Source organism: Zerene cesonia, unplaced genomic scaffold (assembly GCF_012273895.1).
Source record: "Zerene cesonia ecotype Mississippi unplaced genomic scaffold, Zerene_cesonia_1.1 Zces_u006, whole genome shotgun sequence".
NCBI classification, from domain to species: Eukaryota; Metazoa; Arthropoda; class Insecta; order Lepidoptera; family Pieridae; genus Zerene; species Zerene cesonia.
Window position 1 is genome coordinate 1,076,368 of NW_024045136.1, and position 10,357 is coordinate 1,086,724.

General features: G+C 38.7%; 1 protein-coding gene across 1 annotated transcript in view; it reads right to left on the minus strand.

Moving 5' to 3' along the window:
* Nucleotides 1-188: 188 nt before the first annotated feature.
* Nucleotides 189-10,357, minus strand: part of LOC119838983 (programmed cell death protein 4) — a 19,776-nt gene continuing 9,607 nt past the window's right edge. Inside the window, exons 3-10 of the mRNA XM_038365144.1 lie at nucleotides 9,313-9,414; nucleotides 7,982-8,099; nucleotides 7,226-7,385; nucleotides 6,479-6,568; nucleotides 4,892-5,024; nucleotides 3,684-3,794; nucleotides 2,860-2,999; nucleotides 189-2,324 (exon numbers count right to left, since the gene is read on the minus strand). Coding sequence (XP_038221072.1) covers nucleotides 2,252-2,324; nucleotides 2,860-2,999; nucleotides 3,684-3,794; nucleotides 4,892-5,024; nucleotides 6,479-6,568; nucleotides 7,226-7,385; nucleotides 7,982-8,099; nucleotides 9,313-9,414 — 927 coding nt within the window. The 3' untranslated portion in view covers nucleotides 189-2,251. The remainder of the gene's footprint in view (nucleotides 2,325-2,859; nucleotides 3,000-3,683; nucleotides 3,795-4,891; nucleotides 5,025-6,478; nucleotides 6,569-7,225; nucleotides 7,386-7,981; nucleotides 8,100-9,312; nucleotides 9,415-10,357) is intronic.

Here is a 10,357-nt window from a genome sequence, read left to right on the forward strand (position 1 = left end):
AAAATTTGCCTTTTGAAACGCACGATAAGGTTTAAAATGCTACATTTAAAGACTTATAATTTTTCATAGACTACGATATATATTGAAACACGTATGCAATGGATGTTGTACAAAGTAGCCTACTATCGACAATAAATGGCGTTTTACTAAATATATACGCATTGTGGGGAAAGAAAAATAAAACAACATTTATTTGTTGATGCATTTAATTGCTCAAGATATTTACACGCTGTCAACAATTTCGGCGAATCATAAATGCTTGAGACCGCTTCATTACTCTATGGGTTGTAAATTGTGCATTGATTCTTCTATTCTCCTTCTCTATGGTTTCATAAGCTTTCGCTATTAACTTTAATTTTAAAGAGTTCTCCATTCGTTGTGACTATTGAAAAGTGACATTTCTATTTTTAATGGGAAAAAAAGAAAAAAAAATCCAAGTGTTCAATTGAAAAAAAAAGCATACTCGTAAATGCATTTAATTGAGAATATAATAAAGCAATATTTCGTTTTGGACAGAGAAATAAAATACTTAACTGCACTTGTACAACATAATTTTCCATAAACAATGCATGATGGTAGAAGGGATCGTACAAATATTGTATTATTGCTATCAGAGAGAAATATCGCCATCTCGCTCTCACTCATAAGCGAATTCATTAATGTCGCACATGAGAATTACATACTCAACTTATTTCTTCAGCAAACAAACGAAATATAACTATTTTCAACAAAAAACTACTTCGCAGCTACATAACTAGACAAAATTAAATGGAACCACACGGAAAGCATCAACTTTCAAATAAAACAACCATCCAAATATGTTCACCCAATCAAAAGTTGAGAGGTAACATACCCAAAAAAAACCTTTTTTTGAAGTCAGTTGAAAAAAAAATGACACATCAATTTTATAATTGACGAAAGATTAAATAGCGGAAAATGTCCATAAACCGTTCCGTTATTTATTACCAGCACGATACATAATTAATCCTCCATGTACTCACTCCCATATACGACATCAACGCAATGCCTAACGTAAATGTATAAAGAATTTTTAAAAACACCTAAACTAACGTCCCTAGACGTGCAATAAAATATCGTGAATATACGATACAACTTAAATATATATTTAATATAGTAAATACATAGAGAAAAAAAAATTATATCCGTGGCTGTTTGACGATCAGACTCGTCTACGTAGGTACTAGAAAAAATAAATGGCACACCGTTCAAACAGCCACAGATTAAACAGTCGATTTACGCGGCGAACACGTCACAGACAACGCGCAGCAGACCATAGACAATATAAAACAAAACACACGAAGTTTGATGCAATTATTATATAATCGTTTTATAATCGTAATCACATACCGTTTGTTTGATTTTTATTTCATATGCTTTCCAAAAGTGGATGCAATATTATTTAAATTAGTCTTCGATTTATTTTTGCAATATGACTTTTGACATGGTGTATAGAGAGAGTATTTTTACTTTTTTTGTAGTATCGCTATTATACCACAGAGTCACATAAAAAAATACATTAACACTAGATTTTTCTTTGTACTATGACCACTAAATAATATCCAATCAGTCAATACTTTGATAAGCTAGTACTAAGCATGCACTTAGTGAGATCCAAAAGTCATTAAGTTATGAGGCTGTCTGTCAATCGTAAATATGTGGATATATTTTTTCATCTTGCAACTAAGTGCACGCTTACTCTAACTTAAGACAAGCTCCAATAAACACAATTTATCATGGCCAATTGTATTTAAATCATAAATGAAGGCAATTACCACATATGCGCGTATCAAGGGTGTATAATATATATTTTGTGAAGGAAAAAAAAAAGCAGCAGTCAGATTTGTTCCTAAATTAAATTTTAAAATCGATTCAATCACACTAATATTATAAACGTGAAAGTTTGATTGTTTTGATATTTGTCCATCAGTCACGCTTAAGAGTATTTGATGAAATTGGCTATGAGCTAGCTGTCTCGGGTAAAAGGATACTTTTTATCCCGATTAAATGCTACCATGGGTCAAAACAGGAATCTTGATATCCAAGCGGAGCCGGGACGGGCGTCTAGTGTAGAATAGAACTCCCATTCACGATGCGACGAGATAGAACTTATTTCACCTATGGCCATTCGTGTCATGTAATTTAAGTCCTTTTCAAAAAATATATAAAAAAATATGTATGCATATGTAGATATATTATACACCCGTCTGTCTGTGCGTGCGCGCGTAACAATTTACTCTCTCAGCTTAAGGGCGTGATCTTTGATCGCACCACCGTCTCCCTCGGATACGAAGCGTTTGCGGCCCCTGGAATAAAAAAAAATGCATGTAAATAAAATAATAAATGCAGGCGGACAGCCAACGTTAGTATTAAGCGACATTTTGACGACTTGCGACCTTATTACTAGGCGCTATGGTCGTGATTAGGTTGAAAAAGCTAAAAACCGTTTTGAAAATTTATCTCCCGTTTCCCAAGGAACCAATGTAGTTGTAGTGTATTTAAATCCGATAGGTAGTTATCCTATTCCTCACCCGTCCCAGTCCTTTCCTCCTACCCCCACCGTCCGTCCTATCTGTATGCAATGGTTTTTGGTGGCAACACATATGTATTTACCTCTGAAATTGTTAATGGACTATGACGGTCGCTTACCAACAGGTCACCCACCAGCTTGTTAGCTCGACCAGTAGACCAGTAGAGCAGTAGACCACACAAGCAGTAGACTAGACAAGCAGTACACCAGAAGAGCAGTAGATCAGTAGACCAGGCAGAGCAGTACATCTGTAGAACCGTAGACCAGCAGACCGGTAGAGCAGTAGACCAGTAGACCGTTAGAGCACTCACCGTGTCGGCATCCGCTTGAGCACCGGCTCGCCAAGCCGGAACCGCTGCTGGCAACGCTCGACGAACCGGTCGAGCATTATGTACGCGAGCGGCACGTCGAGCACTATGTCGGACATGTCCTCGAGCACGCGCAGGAAGCCCTGCGGATTAATACATTGTTCAACACATACGTCTTTTTTTATCGTTAATGTCATAAGCGCGGCCCATATCCTTGTCTTCACCCTTCCCAGTCCATGCCTTCCTTCCAGGCGTCGATCCTTTCCTTTTCCCTTACCCCTTAAAAGCGAGCAGCGCATCCGTTCATGGGAGATGGATGATTTGCGCCCTAGATTGTGAATTAAAAACAAAGAGAAATATAAAATTTGGAATTTATACGAATATTATAAAAGCTGAAGAGTTTGTTTGTTTGAACGCACTAATCACAGAAACTACTGGTCCGATTTGAAGAATTTTTTCAGTGTTAGATAGCTCATTTATTGAGGAAGGCCAAAGGCTACATATGTACCACGGGCGAATCCGGGGCGGACCACTACTGTATAATAAATGCACCGGATGGGCACAAGCTACTTTTCGCCCCACTATCGCGCTGGCGAGGCCGCGGTTATCAGCTAGCTAATAATATTTCTTTATCCATACGTCTATACTAATATTTAAGAATATTTCATTTGTTTGAAGGCACCAATCTGAAAAACTGCTAGACTGGATTTCAAAAATTCTTTCCCCCATTGGAATGTATGTCAATCACCGTTGCGCTATAGGCTATATTTGTACCATAAGCGAAGCCGGGGCGGACCGCTAGTCTAGTAACACTATGAACCACTCACTCTATCCATCTGATCGGGTGTGACGATGACGCACCGCCTCAACTCGGCGAGGAAAGTGCACAGCTGGTCCTCCACGCTCGAGTTTATTGCTTCCACCGCTAGCAACACCGTCTGAAACCATATGGAAATTATTTAAAATGCCATATATTAAATTGTTACCCACCTAGTGAATATATAATGAGCAGGGAGGGACTGGCTCTCTTAGCATATCATAAAATATATTTTATAAGCTACTAGCAGTTGCCCGCGGCTTCGCACGTGTTAAATTCGGAGTAGTTTAATGGATGTTATTATACATATAAACATTCGTCTTGAACCACTCATCTATTAAAAAAAAACCCCCACCAAAATCCGTTGCGGAGTTTTAAAGATTTAAGCATACATAGGGACAGACAAAGCGACTTTGTTTTATACTATGTGTGTGATGTATATTAAAATAAACTAGCTGCGCCCTGCGGTTTCAGCCGCGTAAGTCGGTATCCCGTAGGAATGTCGGGATAAAAATTTGCCATTATGTTATTCCAGTTGTCCAGCTATCTACGTACCAAATTTCATTGCAATCGGCTCAGTAGTTTTTGCGTGAAAGAGCAACAAACACAAACACACACACACACACACATATCCTTACAAACTTTCGCATTTATAATATTAGTAGGAAGTAGGATAGTAGGATAGATATTAAAATAGCTGTAAAACAAAATTTCACAATACAATCTTTCATACCATCAGGGGTAGAATTTATGAAAATCGTTTTTTAGCAGATGCCTACTTCATGTAGCTATGTAAAATTTCAGCCATATCGATCCAGTAGTTTGGGCTGTGCGATGATAGATCAGACAGACAGTCTGATCTGACCTTTCCGTTTTATGTTAACATTCATGTTTCCCCATTTAACAGTTTTGTAATTGTTTATGTATCAGACGTTATAGACTAATTTACACCTATTGACAAATGTACCCCTTTTTACGATACATATTTTAAAGACGTTTTATTTAAAACCAGAATTATGGTGGCAGACGAGATCCTTCGAGGATCACCATCTCCTCATGCTTCATTAACCAACTAAGGTTCATGTGGAAATCCAGCTCAGTTCCTGAGCTACTCTAAGCGCCAGCCTAACCATGACTCCAATTAGATCCCAACCCAGGATGTCGCTTATTAGAGATACGGCATCCTGTGGAAGAGACCGAACAACTCCAAAGGGTTACCTCGTACACCAGCTCATGGTGGAAGTGCGGCACCTCCAGCTCGCGCACGCAGCGCATCGCCTCCGCGAGATCCCTCGACGTGAGGTACTCCTTCAGCAGCAGCTGGATCTGCCGGATGAGCGACTTGACCGGCCTGGGGGGGGAGGGTCTATATTATTTGTCTATAGTAGATAGCATTGATAAAAGTAAGGATCACAGGCATCAGGTTCATTTCATTCAACGTAAAAATTACAATCGACCCGCCCCCTATATATTCGCTTATTGTATTTTATATGAAACTAGACGCTCGTCTCGGCTTTTTTTTATGTCATAGCGGGCAACTGAGCTGGTGGTTCGCCTGATGGTAAGCGATCACCACCGCCCATGAACATTCGCACAGGTAGTGCCTCTACGAATGTGCTGCTCGCTTTATGGGGTAAGGGAAAAGGAAAGGATTAAAGACTGGAAAGAAGGAATGGACTGGGATGGGTGAGGAAAAGGAAACGGGCCTCCGGCTCCCCCGCTCACCGTACGAAACACAGTGGCATGCCACTATTGCACGCCGGCACCGCCCGGATACCAAGATTTCTATTTTTTAATCGAGATAAAATGTATTCTATCACCCAAATCTGCTTATAACCTGTCCGTATACCAAGTTTCATCAAAATCCAGCGTGATTGACGGACAAATAAACAAACAAACTTTCACATTTATAACACTACTACTTGTACTCTCGACATTTTGTACCGAATGTAATTCTATATATATTTTTTTAATTTTTTATATCTACACTAATATTATAAAGAGGAAAACTTTGTTTGTTTGGTTGTAATGAATAGGTTCAAAAACTACTGGACCGATTTTAAAAATTCTTTCACCATTCGAAAGCTACATTATCCACGAGTAACATAGGCTATATTTTATTTTGAAAAAAAATAGGGTTCCGTAAGATATTTTCGATTAACTGAAAAAAATCAACCAATGAAGTTACTTATTTTGCGTACGCTGCCTAAACTACAAAAAATAGAACCATAAAATGTTAGAATTAATTGTAGATCTTATAAATATCTACAAAAAAGTCCGCGACACACTATACCTATCTATGTCGAGTGAGGCACAACAACCACATTTTTATAATAATAATAAACATTTATTGTCAACAGCACAAAAACTCACAAAATAAAAAGATACATATAAAAACCAACGATATTTATCGGTTGACAAAAGGATTATTTATTTAAAAATCTTGAATTTTTTTGGACTACATTTAAACGCGTTTATTTTACTCACACTATTAATCCTTATCAAAATAAATTATTTCATCAATAAGTACAGTTTATGTTGATAATATTTGGTCTTTGAATGATTATAATTGGACGTTTAGTTTTGAAGTTGTGGTGAAATTAAAATATTACGATTTCTGCTGCACGGCCCGTTGCGAAGTGGGCGTCGATAAACTGCTTTCGCGTGAAAGAGCACCTTACAAAAATCCATATATTCATCTATACCTAAAAACTTTAAGGTTTATAATCTTAGCAGGATCTGGCTATAGAAATACCACGGGCGAAGCCGGGGCGGACCGCTAGTAAACAATATAACACAACCCACCTGATGCCGCCTCCGACGCCCCATATATTATCCAACCGCACGAGGCCGTGTTTCATAGACAGTAACGTTTCCGCCCTGTGTATGGCTTGTCTGAAAGAATCAAGATGAATCGTTAATAAACTGGAAGTAATTTATTATAATATTATTTTTTTATGGTATCGATGGATCAAGGTTACAGGTTTTATCCCGAGGGAGGATTAAATCGGGATAAAAAGTATCCTATCGCCCAAGTCAGCTTATACCATGTATGTATATCAAATTTCATCAAAATCAGTTCAGAGTGATGACGGACAAACATCCGAACAAAAAACACATTTATAATATTGTTGTTATAGTGTGATTACTTATATTTGTGTGTATGTAATTATAGTATAACTTTTTTATGTTTCACTGCTGTAACTTACTTATATATTTTAAGTTTATAAAGCGACCAATCGGGATATAAAGTTGTTGCTATAATACATGTTTCTGCGCATGCGTGTATGTTTGTTTCACGGATGTTTATGTACGTACGTGTGTGCGTATGTGGGCGCGTGGCTGTGTCTGTGTGTGTGTGTCTCTCTGTGTGTGTTTATAACAAGCGTGCGCGTCCGTATGTGTGCGTGCGTATCCGCCCAAGCGTGCGTGTTCGCGTGTTCTTTGCGGGAGCACCGACTACGCTACGATGGCGTGTACGTATCATCTACGTGTTTGTCCGTCTGTCGGTCTGTCCATCCGTCCATCCGACACACTGCTCGTGCGCATCACCTGGCGGGCGCGTTCAGCGGCAGCTGCGCCATGTTCTGCAGGAAGCGCGGCGGCAGGCAGTCGTCGGCGACGCACCGCGCCAGGAAGTTGGAGAGGAGTACGGCCGCGTCGGGCGTGTCCAGGATCAGGTCTGGCGCCTTCTCTAGGAGACGCTCGAAAGCTGGAGGGTAAAAAAAAATTAGAAAGAATAGAGCATATGGCGGGTGGACCATCTCGTTGTTGTGTAAATATTATGTTTATGAAATTTTATAACATATTTCCCAGACTAACACACTAATACATACATATAAAAAAAATCTATTTCGTATGACTGTCTAATCGCCGTGACCACAGCACCAATTTATAAAATGCAAATAGTGCAAAACCCATCAAACTGAATGTTTAAAGAAAAAGTAGTCTAATTAATTAATAAAGGTTGTAAAATATAACAAATATTAATAAAACTAGTGACTTTTGAGTGTGTGAGTCGAGCACGATTCGGCACGGATCAGGCTAGCTCGCAGCAGGGAAGTGTCACACCCCCACAGAAGACCGGCGTGAACTAGTAGCATGCTACTGTGATTCGCTCGGTGAGAGAGGAGGCCTTTTTTTTTCTCCCTCTTCCTAGTGCGACTCTCTCTTTCCCTTCTTATCCTTTACACTTTAAAAGTGGGAAGCGCATACGCAGAGGCACTACCGCTGCGAATGTTCTTGTGCGGTGGTGATCGCTTACCATAAGGCGGACCACCAGCTCGGTTGCTCGCTCTAATGACTTACCATAGCCGATATCCTTGACCGTAAAGATCCTGCCATAGAGATCAGATATAAGGACGGAGGCCATCTCGCAATGGGATGGTTTGTGGTCCAGGGCTATTTCTATTATGGTCTCGCACACCTGTGAATATAAAATTACACCTATATTGGTAACTAGCTTTTGCCCGTGGCTTCGCACACGTTCAGTTCGGAGTAGTTTAACAAACGTTATTATACATATATAACCTTCCTCTTGAATCACTCTATCTATTAAAAAAAACCCATCAAAATCCGTTGCGTTGTTTCATAGATTTATGCATACTTAGGGACAGACAGGGAGAGCGACTTTGTTTTATACTATGTAGTGATATCAAGCTATAGAATTTGTTTGTTTGATAGCGCTAATCTCAGGAACTACTGGACCGATTAAAAAAAAATGATTTCATCGTTTTATTTGCACGTGATGAACGAGCGCTATATGACACTAATATTTATAAATGTGAAAGTTTGTTTGTTTGGATGTTTGTCCGTCAATTATGATGAAACCACTGAACGGATTTTGATGAAACGTGGTACATGCACCGAGTATAAGCTTGGGTGATAGGATACTTTTTATCCCGATTAAATGCTCCCTTGGGATAAAACAGGAATCTTGTATATCCGGGCGGAGTCGGGACGAGCATCTAGAGTAGGCTATTTAGATTCGGAAGATCAAATCTTGACATTTCGGTCGTATGTTTGATAGGGATTAACTCAAAAACTACGGCAACGATTTTGAAAGTTCTTTCACCAGCATATAGATACATTATTGGCGTATGGTCGCCTGGAAGATAGATATGGCTTAGTTGCCATAAGGTCGCCACTTATGTATGTCTCTTTTTTTGTAAAATGTACGTTTTTTTTTCCTATTTGTAATATCGTACAGAAATGTGTTTTCATTGATGAATTTCAATTATATAACAATTTAAAGTGAAGGTCGCATATGTGATTTCGAAGCTTTTTATATAACTAGACCAAACAAACGCTGTTCTGCATCACTCTCCTCACTCAGTGAAGTCCCGTGTCCCCTACTGGGGTATGGGGCAGATGATATACGTCTGTTTCACTGATCAATATTCTTTATGGACGAGTAGGTGATCAGCCTTCTGTGTCCTGCCAGACCGAGGCATCTTTTTTGCACCCGGGTGAAAAGTGGCCCGTGTGCTTATCAAGTCCAAAATCTATCTCAGTACTACATGCTGTTATCGCGTAAGATAGTAACAGACATTCACACCCATCCATCCATACTTACATAGTTACGCGTTCATAATATTAGTTGTATGTTTATATAAATATAATAGCAATTAACCACTCACCAAATGACTCTGTTTTGACGAAACGAATTCGAGGAAGTCCTCGGCGGCCGCGTTGGTGTCGCCGTGCTCAAAGTACTCCAGTATCACCGGTTCCGATTTACGCTGGAACAAACATACAAACGCGCTGACGATAACTTATGCTTACACGAATCATTGATGAACGAAATTATATAATTTCTCTGAAACTTCGTAAACGATAGAATCTTTTTGTTCAACCGGTTTAAAGACAAGAGGTTACCAATTCGAGTGTGTTTTGTGTTTCTTACCGCATAACTTTCGACTGGGTGAAGCGATTTTGATGATGCTTTTTTTATTTGGAAGTGTGGTGTCTCCTGTGTGTGTGTGTGTGTGTGTGTGTGCCATTGAAAATTTGGTTCTGACAGTTTGAAGGCGGTTTAGATTTTTGTCAATAAATATTATAATAGTTTAAAAAAACTAAAAAACACGCTTTTATCATATTTTGCAAATTGAAAAATGGAATAATTTTATCAAATTAGTGTATTGTCATTGGTCCTCAATAAATCTACAAAGTTTGAACGAAATCTGGCCGTTTAAAGTGGGTCAAAATCGCGCCCAAAGAAGTCGGTTACAAACAAACATACAGGTGAAGCTAATAAAAAGCATGTAAAAAATAATATTACTATGATTATTTATTTCTACTGTTCATCATACAATAGACATACAGCATAATAGATGCAAACATATTTTACTAGCCTTTGCCCGCGGCTTCGCACGTGATAAATTAGCAATAGTTTAATAAGATGTTATTACATATATATAAATCTTACTATTGAATGACTCTATCTGTTTAAGAAAATCCTCATCAAATTCCGATGTGTAGTTTTAAAGATCTAAGTATACATACATATACATATATAGGGATTGACGCGGGAAGCGAATTCGCTTTATACAATGTAGTGATTGTAGCAGAATATATTGTAGCCAGTGAATCGATAATTTGCCAAGTTCCGATATTAAAATTCCGTACGAAGTTTCATTATGAGCTTACAATACTCATTTGGTATTTACGTTTCGATGCAGAATA